The sequence below is a fragment of the Eurypyga helias genome, unplaced genomic scaffold (genome assembly GCF_000690775.1).
Source record: "Eurypyga helias isolate BGI_N326 unplaced genomic scaffold, ASM69077v1 scaffold36855, whole genome shotgun sequence".
NCBI lineage: Eukaryota > Metazoa > Chordata > Aves > Eurypygiformes > Eurypygidae > Eurypyga > Eurypyga helias.
In genome coordinates this window covers 1-16,445 of record NW_010254011.1, presented here as the reverse complement: position 1 = coordinate 16,445, position 16,445 = coordinate 1, and the positions used below count along the sequence as shown (strand labels likewise).

Sequence of the window (16,445 nt, the reverse complement as noted above, 5' to 3'; positions counted from 1 at the left end):
CACTTCTCCTGATACAGCCCCGGATGCGGTATCTTCTGCCCTCCCCAGTATCAGCTCTGCGTACCTGAACATTCTCCCGAGGAGCCAGGCTGGGACTCACCTGCTGTTCTTGAAGGCACCAGCCGCAGGGCATGCCCAGGTGAAGGGGTGGGGTCTGTTCAGCCTTAGCGCAGACGGGACTCCTGCAGCATGCGGGGCGCTGGCACCGCAGAGGCATCTTCACAGACGCGCGAAGCTTTTGCAGTCTGCGCGCGTTTCTCTCCTTCGCCTTCGTTGTTCAACCTCTCCGCTTTGGTCCTGGTGCCGTCACCTCACTGCTTTGCCGGTAAACTTCCGCCCCCCAGGGCAGCTAGATTTCTGACTTGGGTAAATAAATAAGAGGTTGACGAAGCCTGGGGAGAGCGTGAAGCACTTGAACCGGAACTTTAGCAACAGCCAGGCCACCGGGACGTGGCACACAGATGCCAGCACAGGCACATTTTTCCCTCTCCCCAGTGTCCTTGGAGAAATACCTGAAGGAGGTGTTTAAAATATTGTGAGTGCAAGCAGTACATTCACCTCCTGCTCGTCCTTCATCCCCATCGTGGGGCAAAGCAGCTTTGTCGAGCAAGCCCCCGCAGGAGCAGCGGAGCCCAGCCGCACGGCTAGAAGAGGTGTTCATTAGCGGGGGAGCCGGGCCTTTTGTTGGCATGAACACGTGCCTCTCTCCCCACAGCATCGCCCGCCATCCCCTGGGGATACTGCTTTCTTGCCTGCCAGGGGGCCTGTCCCGGTGTCTCCTCCCTCTGAGCCTTTGACAGGAAGCCTGAGCCACTGCCCCAAGCGAGAGGCTGCTCTATCACCTGAGGCCATCGTGGCTCTGCCCTCGACACTCCTTGGGGCACAAGGTGAGTCCATCTGTGAGCATCATTCTTCCCCTGGGCCCAGCTTTAAAACAGGGAGGAGGTGCCTTTCGCCACTTCCCCCGCGGGAGTTCCTGAGACCTGCTCCTTGCAGGCTCCTGCTTGCCCCACGCCTGCAGAGCCCGTTGGGCATCTGACCCCCCACCCGAGCAAATGAGGGGTTTGTTTGCTCCCCGCCAGCTGCTGGGCAGGGGTGTGCCGCCTGCGGGGAAGCGAACCCTTGGCCGCGTGTTTGCACGAAGCTCTGAACAGAGGCGACGTGCTCTGCTTGGAGAAGGGTATTTTTAAATCCGCTCCAGACCCTTGCCAGCCAGCTGTTCTGCAAGCGAGGGGAAGGCCGTTGCCCAAGCTGTGCGCTCGCGGAGGCAGCGTACCCAGCAAGTCGGAGATAAAGGGGCTCTGTTCATGAGCTGAGCGCTTCATGGCCCCAGAGGCGCGGTCCTGTCTTCTCGGTGTCCTCGGGAGAAGGAACTCCATGCGTCAGCAGGCTGGGAGCTCTCCCCAGCAGAGCTGCGTCGGGCAGTCGGGTGGGTTTTTAACTATTTGGAGCTGGGCTATGGCGCCGTGACTGGGCCAGTGCCTGTCATGCAGCCCAGAGACTTTGTTCCTGCCTGGCACCTTGGTGGTGAGGTGCCCGCTGTGCCCAGCAGCTTGTGAAACCTCACCCCGACGGTGGTGCCTGCTGGCACGGCCTGACAGCGCTGTCAGGCGTCTGGCCATGGGACAAGGGAGCTTCACTCCCAGACCTGCGCATGGGGCAGAGGCTCACAGCCCCTACAGGCAGCACTAGCGAGAAGGAAACCTGGCACACCGAGGGCAGGAGGAGGCTGAGGTGGCACAGGACACGCACCGAGGGCGGGAGGAGGCTGAGGTGGCAGGGAACACGCACCGAGGGCGGGAGGAGGCTGAGGTGGCAGGGGACACGCACCTGAGCCATCCCTCATGTGCAGCGCGGCAGGAGGGATCTGACGTCTCAGCGATGGCCAGGGCAGTGCCATGCGTTCCTGGGGCTAAGGCCCAGCAGGGCTGATGAAGAACAAGCACAGGGCTCTCGCGGCAGCGGTGAGTGACAGCGTTCAGCTGCACGACGCAAGGCAGAACGCTGTCTCAAGCGTGTGCTGGGACACCCAGCCGATGCTAATCTGATAGCTGCGGGTGTTGGGCGAGGGGAGCCCCCTCCCCGCTGCGGCACGGCCTGCTGCTGCGCCATAGGCACAGGCTTTCCCCGTGCTCCTGCCACTCGTGCTGTGACACAGCCTGAGGCGGGAAAGGTGGTTTTTACTGCGGCTCTGCAAAGCCACTCACAGCCCACGCCACGGGAAAGGGCTTGCTTGTTTGATTGCTCCTCCTCTCCTTCAGCGTGGGCTGGGGTGGCAGCACCGTTAGCTCCTTCTCTTGGCCAGGCCACAGCGGGTCTCGCTCGGGCTCCAGCAGCGAAGGCCCTGAGGAGGCTGCATCCATCACCGAACATCAGGGCGGGCTGGGTGTCTCCTGCTCAGACCCGGGAGCACTGCAGCCCGGCAGAATCTCTGCCACTTCTGGCCCATCAGCTGAAGAGCTATGGAGCGGGCTTTCATCACTTGTCAGTAAATGCAACGAATCCTTATGGTCTACACAGCCCTCCGGTGTTGGATGCTATTCAGCCGCAGGCTGTGTGTACAAGTCCAGTGCTCTGGGCAAATGCAGAGTGAGCTCCACGCAAGGAAAGGGGCAGGTGCCAAAATGCAAGTCTGAAAATGGTGGAAGGCCATGGAAACCTGTATTTTTATGCAAGAGCGCTTAGACAAGAAGGAGAGTTAGGTACCATTCCCTTTCACGTTGCAGAGATCAAACCCATATCCCCCTGCCCCGTAACGGCCTGCCCCGCCAGGCATAAGGCATTCTGCAGGAAGGGGCTTCCAGCCAAAATGTCAAAGAGCTTCTACTTCAGACAGCGAAACGAAGCATTTGCTGGCCCAGAGAAAAAGGCTCCCTACCGACCAAGCATCACTGCACCCTTTGGAAAGAGGCCTGGGTTCTCTTAGCCCTGCTCCAGTTTCACGGACAAAGCAAAGCAGGCGCTGGAGGACAAATGGGATCCAGATCTCCGCTCCTGCATGCGCGTGCTTTTATCATGAGATTACAAGGTCCAAGGCATTCTTTCCTTCTCAGCTGATCCCGTCCCCGGAGCACGCAGATTAAGAGGCTCAAGCGGTCTTAACGCCCACATTTCTTGAAGGCCGGAGCCCTGCATCCTCCCCCCGGGTTCACACCTGCTCGTGCACATGCCATTACAGCCTCTAATCAGATTTTTCTTAGTAGCACAAGCTGCCCAAATCCCAGGACACAAGCTTACGGTTCAAAGATTCCTGGCACTCCGCTGTTATCCCGTAAGGATTTATGTGCAGGATCATCTCTGCACGTTGGCAGAGATTCATTCGTATGACCCAAACCCCCCTGAATGTTGGGTGGGGATTGGAATGGAGAGGCTGCAGCCCAAATGTCCTCCAGCTTCTTTCTCCCTCCAAGACTACAATCTTCTTCCCTGTCCTGACTCTGATGAACTGTGTCCCACAGTCACACAGCTTCCCCCCGGGATACTAACTCCGGAGAAATGGTGAGTTCCTGGAAGGAACGGTTGCTTAGGCAGAAGAACCACATTGATTGAGTGCACCAAAGGAAATTGGAAGTTCTGGTGTTATGTCAAAGCTGCGTTAGAAAAGACCTCCTTGTCATTTCATTGTGTCCCCACCTGCTGTGAAATAATACAATAGTGCTCAGCTTCGTCTTCACCATTTCTTCTGCTTTTTCTTCTTTCAAAGAGAGAAGCAGGTTGAGCTGGGGGAAGACTCCCTATTGTGTTGGCAATATTTATCGAAGACTGGCTTCTTGTAGGAGAAGCTGCAAGAGGCCTGGCACATCATTTTACTGTAAGGCCACTCCCTTTCTCTCCTACAGATGTACACACACCCCTTTTTCACAGGCCCTCCTCACCCCTTACTCATCCCTTACTCCCGCTCCCAGCAGACTGCTGGCACTGGAAAAGGCTGCCTTTGCAGGGATGGGGCCCAGCACTCTGCTCTCTCGGGACACAGCTCTGCCCGCGCCAGCACGGGGGCGCGGCTGCAACCTCACTCCTCACGTCACAGTCCTAGGTTTTGGCGTCTGCAGCTGCACTTGGGTGTCCAGAGCGTGCGGACAAGAGCGTCTCACCGCGCCGACCGCCCTCACAGATGCGCCGGGCATGCCGGCACGGGTTACCCTCATGTCGTCCAGGCAGCCCTTCCCCAGCAACACCCCGTTAGGCACTTTTTCCGAGCACGGGCTGGAAGCCCGATGTTCTCATGTGAGTCCAGAGGGAGGCTGAGACCACGGACACACGTCCCTGCACTAATCCAGCGCTGCAGACAGCCCTACCCCTGGGGCTCAGAGCACAGCCAACCACCCGTCGGTTTCAGGCTCCAAATCTCAGAGGATCACACTTCCATAGAATCACAGAACGGTTTGGGTTGGAAGGGACCTTAAAGACCATCTAGTTCCAACCCCCCTGCCATGGGCAGGGACACCTTCCACTAGACCAGGTTGCTCAAAGCCTCATCCAGCCTGGCCTTGAACACTCCCAGGGATGGGGCATCCACAGCTCCTCTGGGCAACCTGTTCCAGTGCCTCATCACCCTCTCCGGGAAGAATTTCTTCCTGATATCCAATCTAAACCTCCCCACTTTCAATTTAAACCCATTACACCCTGTCCTGTCACTACAGGCCCTTGTAAAAAGTCCCCTCCAGCTTCCTTGTAGGCCCAGTCTGGCTATCCAGAAAGGCAAGAGCAAAAAACCAGGTGTAGAAACGAAGGGTGATCAGTAATCATGCCTTTAATAGCTTGTAAATATATAATTTTTTTTTTTTTAAATTCCAGGCAACTAAGATGTACATTTGTTGTGTGTATCTGACATCTGAAAAAACCCACAAGTCCACAATTTGTTCCGTTTCCTCCCTTTTCTAAAGCACATAAATTAAAGTGTCGGTCACCCCAACATACAACAGTTTTAGGAAGGAAAAAGTCTTGTTCTGTTTTTACAGTTCAGTGTCACCTTTTTAACCGAAGCACTAGCTACAGTTTCAGCTAGATACCTATCTTACAACAAATAGGAAAACTCAGAACTTAGGCGTATCCAGAAAAATTCCCGCTCCCTGCTCTCAAACTCCACTTCCTAATAAAGCATCAGAGTAACATTTTCATTTCCTGCTAGAAAACAAAAGACCCCAAAAACTCTTCAAACACACCTGGGGAACACTGTTTGGACCACAGAGCTTATTAAATTTAAAATACTAACAGTGCAACGATTCCCCCTCCTACAGCTTCAGTGCAGAACCTGAATTCACACCGGGATGAACAAGGATGGAACCGGCCAGACCACAAGTAGCCTTTGGTGCCTGGGGCTGCTAAATGCCCTCCCATGCTCGATCTACGTACCCAGTAAATGCTCCCGGCTTTGAGAGCACCTGCAGCTCCCACATGACTCGGGGACCCCAGCTGAGGCCATTTCAGCATCCCCTTGCTGAACTCGGCTCAACCCCGCCTCGCACCGCCCCGATTTGAATCCCAACGGGAAGATGCTGAGGAACATCCTCTCGCTCCGGGGCTCAGCACTTGGCACGATTCAGCCACATAGCTCTGCCCACCACCCAGAATTATTCCCACTGAAACTGGGGACAGGCTTCTTGCTGATTTTAGTAGATGCAGGATGACTTAACTAGCAATCCAGCATGGGCCTTGACAGAGGGGGGTTGCTTTTGCCTTCTTCCCAGCGGGGGGTACATGGGCACAGCGTACCTGGGGCTGCTCCTCGTCAGTCTTCTCGGGAGCTGGTGGGAATAGCCTGTGCTCTGGCACAAGGCGGATCACGCACAGGAAAATGGGAAGCAGGCAGAAACAGCTCATTTGGCTGATGTCTTCATCCATTCCCTAGCACTGAACAGAAAACCTCTGATCTAGGGGAAAAAGACAACTTAAAAGATGAAAGAACACAAAAATAAAGCAAAAACGTGACCTTTCACTGCTTTTTCATCTCCCACTGTTTCGACTGAAGCACCCAGTCTCTAAGCACAGCTAACTCCAGAGACGAACGTACTCTTTCACAGTCGTGTGTGTGTGTGCGCAGCACTAGAATACAGCCACGGCTACAGGTGCAAAGGAACGGCGTTACAGCCCGCAGACCCGCTCTGTGCGCTCACCACGAGCTTGAGCTCGCTCATAAGGTTAAGCAAAGAGGTTTGTTCTTCTTCAGCACAAACGAAAAATCCATCAAACCAGCTTCTATTACAGAGAGATTCTAAACTGACATAAATAATTATAGTCTTGATTAAAAATAATATATTATTCTAGATTTTTGTGGTTTTTAGTTTTCATGTAAAGCCCCCTATACTCTTGACATCTAGGAACAAAGACAAAATAAAAACCAGGCACTTGCTGTGCCTTCTCAAGCACTATTGTGGTGTTTAAGGGACACAGAGGAACTTAACAAATGAGATTAATGCCTACAGTGGAAAACAAGAGGAGTTCTTCACGCCGTTGGCTTTTTCAAGTCTCGGATTTGCTTAATCAGGTAGTTCTTCTCATCAGTGAATTGTTCGTCATCCGTCCTCTCTTTCTGGAAATTGCTCAGAAACTCAATTAGCTTGGGTTGGTTTTTCAACAGGATCTCCACAATAGGCTGTGTTTTGTTTGGACTGGCCACAAAAACCTAGCATGCAAACAAAACCAGGCACAGCGAGACAGAGAGAGAGAGAGAAAGAGAGAGAACATCAGTCACAACACCCCCGTAACTTATTTTCAGGCACTCACTCCGCTGCTCCACACCTTGTCCCGAGGCACAGAGAGAGCAGTGACAAACACGTTGGTTCGACAGCAAACGGCGGCAAAGCCGGCGTGGGGCAGCGCTCTCCTCTGATTTTGCTCCTTGTTGATAAAGGTGTTTGACTGCAAACCCGGCTGTTGGGAGCAGGCTGTCAGCTCTCAGCCTCTTCCACGTGCAGGACTTCAATACACAGAAATTAATTATCAGGAGAATGGAAAGGCTTTGTGTCAGTACTGATATCATTTCCATACTAAACCAGGCCTAAAATTAGACTTGCCAGCTTTGTTTTGGTTTGGAAAAATATGTCAGAGGCTCCACTTCCCTCTGCCTAATCCATTCACAGGAGCATGGAAATTTCCAGCAGGAGTGCCGTGGGGTGCTGGGTGCCTTTGCTACCCTGGCTGAGCAGAGGAGGGTGGCAATGCAGGCAGGTGACGTGAGACACAGATACGGCGCGGCCAGCCCAGCACTCGCTGGTCTGAAATGGTATTTTTTAAGGCTAAACCTAGCCGTGCTCTGATTTTTGCTCCTGTAAAGCCTAAAGCCGCAGAGTTTTCCAGCTCTGAACACGACCCCCTACACCGTGACACTGTTTCTTTAACCTTACGTGCTGGCTGAGGACCGGAAACTTAAGGCCGGTTGTAAAGGCCAGCGGTGACAAGCTCTTCCCAGGGACCTCAGGATGCTGCAGCGATGCAGGCTCTGCGGACGTCGGTCACGAGGGGCTGACGGGGCAAGGGGGAACCCCAGGAGGAGCTTTCACATCTGGCTCTCACCGAGGTTACCATGGTTGGTCAACAAAACACCGCCTGAGCGCTTGTGCAACGACATAAATAAATCGAGTTATTCTCTACCCAACGAGAATGGATGGACAGAACTGGAAAACGTCCAGTTTCCCTCCAAGCCTGCCCAAACCAGAATGAAAACATCTGCTGACAGTACAGAATGGCATGTTGTCCGGCCGACCGCAGGCGGCACCACCTGGAGCCGCTGGCTCCAGACCTGAGGCTCTTCTGCAGGTTCATTTGTCTCCGCTGAGGTTGTGCCCGCATGGAAACCTGGGCCACGTCCAGCTGCGCAGGGAGGTGCCGTGTTACGGGATGAGGAACAGGCACACACCGTTCTGGGGGGCTGGGTTACAGCCCCACACCCCCAAGAAACAACACCTGGTAAGGCCTGGGACAGGATTCAGGCTGGACCTGCCGTTAGGCTTCATGCTGCCCAGTCTGGGGATGTTACGCAAGCCGTGCGGAAAATGCCTCGCATCGGGAATATGTGGAAGGAATGGGGCTCAGGACACATCAACAGTGCCTCATCAAGTACTTCTGCCCAGACAGGGAGGTAAGACTACTTTTCTTATTCCATAAAGATGAGGCAAAGCATCTACTCTTACACCCTGGGATCCTGATGCCATAAGATCTCTAATCCCTGCCTATGCTTTTGTCTCCTCTGGTCGCTTCTAGGAGTCCCTTCTTCAAGGTACTTTTCCCTCTGCTCTGGGGAAGGAGTTGCAACCTCTGCACCCAGATCCCGAGTCTTTTACAAGTTTTCCTTGATGTAGTGGCCAGGCCGTGGTCCTTATGACAGTATCTACTGTTATCCACACTGTCTTTACACAGGCCTCCACATTGCTTTTCTCTGATTACCCTGAGCTATAATCTCTAATAATCTCTTTTTATGCCTACTTGCCACCTAAAACTTCTCAAGAGTAGCACCAACAGTCTCAAGGATCCCTTCAGAGCAGCCACTCTTAACAGCTTTCCTGCGCGACGCTCCAAGCACTCAAAGCACCACGTCTTACCGGGAGGCACCTATCGGTGGGTTGGCCAGCCAGTTGGCACCTCTTACTACACCTGAGGGACTGGCAGTAGTTGACTGTTCTGTCGCTGCCTGCGGCATCTGAAAGCAACATCCCCTGCTTTGCACACAACTCTGATGTGCTGCTACTGATGCACCGGGTCCCCTAAGACTGGGAAATAAAGGGTTTGGGGATGTAAATCACTACTGAATGTACTTTACAGCTTTCCAGTCTGTACCTTATCTAAGGAACACGAATCCTGAGATCTCCTGGGTACGAATGTTTGGCTCTGGCCAAGACTGCGGCAGCTCACGCTCTCAGCTCGATGCTGCTCCCCATGTGCTGACCTACAGCAGGTCACTGCGCTGAGGGAGGCTGGATACTTCCAGGATTTGGACTGGAATAAGCCTCCAGTCATCTGGACAAGCTTCCTTTGAGAAAAGCAGTACGTAAGCTTACGGGCAAGGACAGTAACCACCACAGATCTTCATTAAAGGATTTTATCACAGAATCATAGAATCATAGAATGGTTTGGGTTGGAAGGGACCTTAAAGACCATCTAGTTCCCACCCCCCTGCCATGGGCAGGGACACCTTCCACTAGACCAGGTTGCTCAAAGCCTCATCCAGCCTGGCCTTGAACACTTCCAGGGATGGGGCATCCACAGCTTCTCTGGGCAACCTGTTCCAGTGCCTCACCACCCTCCCCGGGAAGAACTACTTCCTGGAATTCCTTTATGTTGGAGTTCAAGTTCCCACTTTGTGACAAGGAGAAGAAAACCATCAATTATGCTGGCAGCATCCACATTTGCAGAAATAATCTGATTACAGTGCAGATGGGATAGAATCATAGAATGGTTTGGGTTGGAAGGGAACTTACAGATCATTTAGTTCCGACCCCCAAAATCCACTAAAGAAGGCCTGACCTTGAAATTCTGAACATCTTCCTTCTATGAATATTAGGCCTCCTTATAAAGATAGCTGAAGGATGACTCTCAAAATGAAGAGATCTAAATCATTCTCCTTGCAAAAGCTAACTGATCTGCAAACTGGAAGGTTTCAGTGGTAATCCTAGTAAATAGCAGCATTTAATATTGGTCCTACAACTGGTATTACCATAGCAAATAAAAGAACTTTGTTTAATAGAAGACATCACATCCTGTTTATCTTCCTGCTCCATTATTTATAGATTATAATCTTCCCCTTGCAAAACTGTAAAACTGAACAGTCAAACAAAGATCATCTTGACTGCCAGTCTTGCTCAGTGTCAACAGGGACTCGTAAAGAGAGAATGTTAAAGGGCCAGAAAATTCCTGAAATGTTATTCAGTACTTCAGCTAAGCAAACAAAATCAGTTCTGCCAGTATCAACTACTCAGCTTCCCAAAGCCCAGGATTAGGACCACCGTAAGACTTTACTTTTAAAAAAGCCCCCCTCATTCAGAACTCTGTGTTGTCACAGAGGAGAAGATAAATCCCTGAAACCAGAAAATCATTATTAACACTATCTGGAACATTTCTGCTCAAATGAAGTGCGACTGAAGCTAAAACACTTCACAGAGAACTTTGTTTCACCTCTGGTTTTATTAGGAAAGGTTGCGTGTTCTAGAGCCCTTAATTCAGATAGATGAGAGACAGAGACCCCAAATAAAGAGAGTACTCATATTAAAATGCCAACTCTAAAAAATAGCTGTTTCTGCACAGCACCGTTTTGTGAATATTTGCAAAGGGCCTGGAATGAAAATCAACTCTGATGCCTCAAAAGTTGTCCAAAGTGGAACTGTTGGTCTCTTCTCCATTAAGAGGCATACACTGTATTTCTTTACACACATACCAAAACCACTTGATCAGAGAAACCTGACCTTGTTTCCTCACAGTTAATAACCAGGCCTCGCTACCCCCTGGGACTGCAGCAGAGCAAAAGAGATTGCAGAGGTTGGATACCCTGGATTGAGTATTTTAGGACTTACTCCGGGGTCACACACAGCTTTACTGTGCCAGGAAGCTGCACACAGAAGTGCCTTATGGTTCACGTAGCTCACAGCACAATAGCTATAAAATACAGCTTCACCTAACACTTCTTGCCCTATAAACTCTCCAGCTAAGAAACAGAGAGGACACATCCCCACAAGCGTGGTTCCAGCTTCGTCCCAAGAGGAGACGGTCAGCGTGGTCAAGCCGTGTGAGCCCACTTGCAGAGCAAGCGGCAGGAGGCAGCTCCGTCACGCACACCAAAGGGAATGGAAAAATGAAACTGAGGTCACAAAACACAGCGTACCCATTCTATTTTTAGATGTAAACGGTAAAATCTATCTTGCTAAATGTCTGCCTAAGAACAAGAAAGTTGCATAATCCCCACTCACCACTACAGGGTGTTTTCCTCAAATTAATCTCATTGTTTACATGAAAGCCAAGGGGGCTTGTTATTAGCCTTTATTTGTAAAGGTTAATGGAATACCTGCACCACGTTCACTACATCTGAAAGATCTGTTCTCCCCTGCAGGCAAACAGAAAGCAGGCTCCACTAAGAACTGTCACAAACCCATCACAGGAGCTGGAGAGCCTTTCCCAGTATTTGATCCTCAAAGTGTGCATGCTCCAGACTGAGACCTCTCCACGGAAACCAACGCAGAGAAGAACCGCTGACCCTCAAAGCCTACATGGCTAGGCGACCCCATTGGGTTATTTATGGAGAAGGAGGAAAGGGATGAGGCATGTTAGCTTTTCCTGATGACTAAATACCGGCTAAACCTCACGCACACAAGGTCTGGAACATCCACCTTTACAAAGCAGCTGCAGGCCTTTAGGCTGGCACCGCAAGGGAGAAGCTCCATTTTGCTCAGGAGCTGGAGCTAGGAGGAAGATCTCTTCAATGAAGAATGGAAGGAGGCACTGCAAGTGCCTGTTCTCTGCCCAGAGAAGCTGTGCATGGCCCGTCCAAAAGCTGTGGATGGCCCGGCCCTGTGGATGGAAGTGTTCAAGGCCAGGCTGGACGAGGCTTTGAGCAACCTGGTCTAGTGGAAGGTGTCCCTGCCCATAGCAGGGGGGTTGGAACTGGATGGTCTTTAAGGTCCCTGCCAACCCAAACCATTCTGTGATTCTATGATTTCTCACCCAAAGCAACCTGGATGAGTGAAATGTTCTCAGAGCTTGCAGGGATATTGGCATTTTCACCATGAGATGTTCCTGCAAAATGTTTTTTTGCACTAGAGGTGCTCATCATCTTCATCTCTTGCAATTTCTAATTATTGAAGATTCAAAACTGTCTCACGGAAGTAAGAGTCATATGCCTTTTTTTGGGTCAGCTGGGGCATGGGAATGTTGGAATCTGGATGGTTACGAAAGAAGCGTTTTTTCATTTTGGCTGTGGCTAACTGGTGCAACATCTAAGTCAGGTAATTTAAACCCAAATCTTTTGGCAGCTCAGACAGAGCAGCAAGTATCCACTCCTCAGCAGACCTTTGATTTTACATCACTGAGGTTAGTCTACTGTAATTTCAGCCAGGACTGCACAGGTATTTTGCAAGCAGAATTTAAAAACGCAGGCATGGTTTAAAATTTATGAGATTACAGGCTGAGGACAAGATTCCTCTCCCAGTTGCATTAGCATGGAATTATTATAGCTGACAAGAGAACCGGGCTGAGGGACACCAACTCAGAAACAGGAGGCAGAGGCAGGGACACTGCAGAACAGGGCACAACCAGCCAGTAGGGTTTTCCCCCATTGTCTTAAATATTTAAGGATATCCTTTAGTAGTCCTCAAGAAGTTAGAATTCAATTTAAGGAGTGAAATCGGAGGAAAAGGATCTTCTCTGACCCGCTCCAAAAAGCTAATTCCCCATGCAGTTTTGTATACCAGACCCTATAACCACCCTGCCCGCTGGGGAGAAGCTGAACGCTTCTGCATCCAGCTAACCCAGATCCTCAGTGGGCACCTAAAAGGGAGCTCTGCTGCAGCTTCACGGTTGGTCGTGATGGCCTTAAACGTCTTTTCCAGCCTGAAAGATTCCATGATCCTAACTCTAGTGTGCTAGTGGTGGTTATGAACAAGCAATTCCCACCTGAGCAGGTTCTGTTCCAAGTCTGCCGCTCCCCTGCCACGAGCACTACGCATGTGAGAGAGCGTGAGGAATGCCACGGCACCCACTTAAATGCTGCTGACGGGCACCGCCGGGAAAACCCAACGATGTCCCACTGAGGTTGGCATCTGAGGACAGAGTTTTACCCTTCGGACCGAAGAGACGCACTTTTACCACTGTGCAGGTTGTTTTGCCGGCCACCCCAAGGCCTCGGCGTTATGTCCACGTGGCAGCAATTACAAGTGGTCAGGCAAGGCTGAGCCTACAGTATCTGCACTCTAACCGGAAACGGGATGCAACATACTGGAAAAGGAAAGGAAGGGAGGAATGGGAAGGCAGAATGGGAGCAATAGCAATGGGTGACATGAGTGCACACCAGAATCCTTCAAAGTTACTTCAAATCCTTTCAAATGCCTCTTAAAATAAGCAAAATCAGCTGTTCCCAAGGCCTGGGCTGTGTGTATCGTTATTTCAGCAACAACAACTCATGTGTTTCATGCATAAAAATCTGGCAATTATTCACAGAGTGGCTAAGAGAGCCCAATCCTCTGATGCCTTCCTTCCATAGGCACCTCAAAGGCTGCAAATGTTTGGAGCCTGGCGGCTCACTTATCTTGGAGCCACATAGCCCTGATAAGGAGGAGAAGTTACTTACGGTGGTTCAGCTGATTATGGAGGAAGTCAGCAAGGGAACAGCTTACCAGGCTGCTTATTTCAGGAAGGGCATTTTTTTGTTTTCCTAATCCTCCTCGAAGCTTTTATTTTTTTGGAACCTAAAAGCTTTTTAGAGAAGCTGCACACCCTCTAAGCCTCCACACTGAAGATCTGAAAGCTTTTTTCCAAATCAGAAATGGCAGAAGTACAAAACTCAGCGAGTCCCCCTGAATTTGCGGAGGCTGACGTAACCTTTTTCCAACAGCATGCTTTTTGGTGTGACCTGGTATCCTTCTTATCCTCCCCCCTTATGTTGGGAAGGGATATCCTTACAGGCTCAGTATCCCTCCTCTGAAAAGCATTAACAATTAACAATTCTGTTTACATTGTTTGAAATTAATGTGTTCATTCCAAATAGTAGTTAATTATGCATAACTACTATTATATAGTTTTGCATAATAATAATCCAACTCACCCTTTGTCCCATTTTTGCCAGGAAAATGATAAACTTTTCACTTAACATCGTTAATCATCATGAAAAAAGGGACGCTGCTTGGGTCTGGTAATTGTTTAAGACTGCATTAATGATCACTGCAAAAGGACGGAAGGATTAAACTCATTTCGAGCTCAGATTTACCAAATCTTTTTAATATCTTCACAAGCAGATTTGTTCACAGTGATGCAGAGCACCAGCAACATCTACTTTCAGTCTTAGTGTAGAGTTTTAAGACCTTTTTTTTTTATCTTTTTTTATCTTTACCCAGAATCACATGGTAAAATGACCTCAGAGTTGGATACTACCCAGAAGCTGTGTATTTTGTTACCTGCAGCATCCACCTCATCGCTACTTGACTGACTACCCTCAGCCCAAACCAAAATGATGCTGCTTTAGATCTCACCTGAAGGAAAGCAAAGAGTAATCAGAGGCCAAGTGCTACGAAGGTGTTGAATTCAGACATTCTCAATGCTGGAAGTGACTGTGAACCCCCGCTTTTGCCTTAATTTTCTGGGCTTTCTGTTGCCCAGCTGGAAAGAGACTTTTATGAGGAGAGAAAGTCTGCCACCTCTACGGCTCATACTAGCTCACCTTGAACACGTGGAATGCTTCAAACTGAATGTTGGGGCTTTTATCTCGCAGCAAGTTCATCATCAGCTTCAGATTTTCTGGTTTGCTGATGTATTTTGTCATGATGGCAAAGTTGTGTCGGTCCAGAATCAATTCACCCAGCAGCTGGAGACACAATTACCAAAAAAAAAAAAAATCCCGTTTTTTTCAGTTCACCACATTATTTTTGAATGCAAAGGAAGCAGCAACACATTCCAACATTTGCCTAAAAAGCTTCATTGTCCCTACCTTTTTAAAAAGTAGTAACCAGAGTTGTTATCATGCAGTCAGTTACTTAACGCCCAGCAATGTTCATCATCTAAATACTACAGGGAGGGATCCCACATATGGGGTGGGTGTGGTAGGAGCTAACTAGGACAGAATCAAGTGCAGTGCAGCTGCCCCACAGAGACACCTTTTTTTCATCTGGATGTTGTATTAACACAACTATCTGGTCCCACCTGCAGGTCAGGTCAGACTCGGTGCTGTAGCAGCAAGCAGCACCAGACAGAGACTACTATCACGTTACTCTCACGTTCATTTTAAGCTACGTTCTGAATCAAAGTACAGACTGGAGGTCAGAGGAAAAATGACAGTGCCTGTTCCATAGGAACGGCCCAATGCTTCACCAGAGATCCAGGAGAGCAAAGGCACAGCGAGCTCTGGCGTATCATAAGAAGAGCATGCCAAGCACTTATTTCTTTGTTGTTAGAATGTACACGGCTGCTCCGTTGCCATACATGCATCTGGATATTCTGCGTAATGTGGAGTTCAAATTTAGAAGGAAAATACTGAGAGACTTGACTTTACCTTCAATGATTGTCTCTTTGTTACATAATTCTCAGAATGAAGGAGTTTTTCATAATCCTCAAAGATCTAGAGTAACAAGAAAACACAAATGCATCTGATTCACGTCCTTCCCACCCCAGAGGAGCAGCAGAGGCCACAGCAGTGCCATCCTCCAACACTTCACTGCAATGCCAGGCCCAGCTCTCGTGCCCGTTTTTTCTTGGCTGGATATCATGCAGTGAGTTAATGCCCAGGAACACTTCTCTTCCAAATACTGCAGAGGGGGATACCACATATGGACTGGATGTAACAGGAGCTGGTGTGAGCCAAGTAGGACAGAAGTAAGCTGATGCCTGTACAGCCTTCTCTTAGGGGAGGGTGAATCTGCTGCCAGGACACGTGGGTGATAACACCCACTCACTCATACCACGGTCATGACTTTCTGTGATTTAATACAATACCCCAAACTGGTGCCAAAAGCTCCTTTTGTGAAGTGCCACCTCACCTGCCTTCAGTACCCTCCTCACTCCTTAAAGCCCTTTGCCTGACGAGGGTCCCTGGGAGCTTAGCCCATGCTGGCTTTGGCAGGATTGAGCCAAGGGAATCTTATGATCAAGAAGACTAAGAGAGAAGCTATGATATGTTCAAACCATCTACCAAACGAGCAAAAAACCCCAACACTGCTGTCTAAGAATCGTCTAAAAAAATGCTCACTTCCACGATCTATACTTATAAATTGTAAATGTTAAATAAATGTGGAATGGGGACTGTTCCAGTGCACTGCTTCAGTATGAAGAGAGATTAGCAGAGACACTAATTTTGTTCCAGTTAAGCTGCGTTTGTGACTCAGCAATAATAAGCCTGTTCTTTATTTAACTTTCATGGTAACTCTAGAATGAAAGAAATAGTCTTTGGCCTTTTCACTTTGGCAGTGAAATAAAGAATAATTCAAGCAACGTGAGAACGTAACCTGTAGTCTGATTCCATGATCCAGATCAGTACAATTTTAGTTGATTCTAATGGAATTTTTCTGACCCACATGGAGCCAAAATTCAAAGTGAAAAATGGCAGCAAACCAAGGGACTAATTGACTCAGGATGGTAAGAGGAATACTCACACATCAGTCCCCCATGTAGGTATGTTTAATTTCCAGTAAAGCTAACACTTCTTCCAGTAACTCTTCTCCTCTGTCCCAGAGTATTATAAGTAACACCCGTATGGCCCTATTGGTGCTGGAATATCACAGATTCACAGTGATAGGAGATGGAAAGGACCTCTAGAG

The 16,445-nt window shown here is 49.5% G+C and overlaps 1 protein-coding gene across 1 annotated transcript; it reads right to left on the bottom strand.

The window, feature by feature from the left end:
• Positions 1-5,901: 5,901 nt before the first annotated feature.
• LOC104510569 (calcium-binding protein 39-like) lies at positions 5,902-15,250 on the bottom strand (the record flags this gene model as incomplete). The annotated part of the gene is made up of 3 exons (XM_010152860.1): positions 5,902-6,625; positions 14,357-14,500; positions 15,185-15,250. Coding segments are annotated over 3 exons (390 nt in total), but the record flags the coding sequence as incomplete, so codon positions are not given.
• Between the last annotated feature and the right edge of the window lie 1,195 nt (positions 15,251-16,445).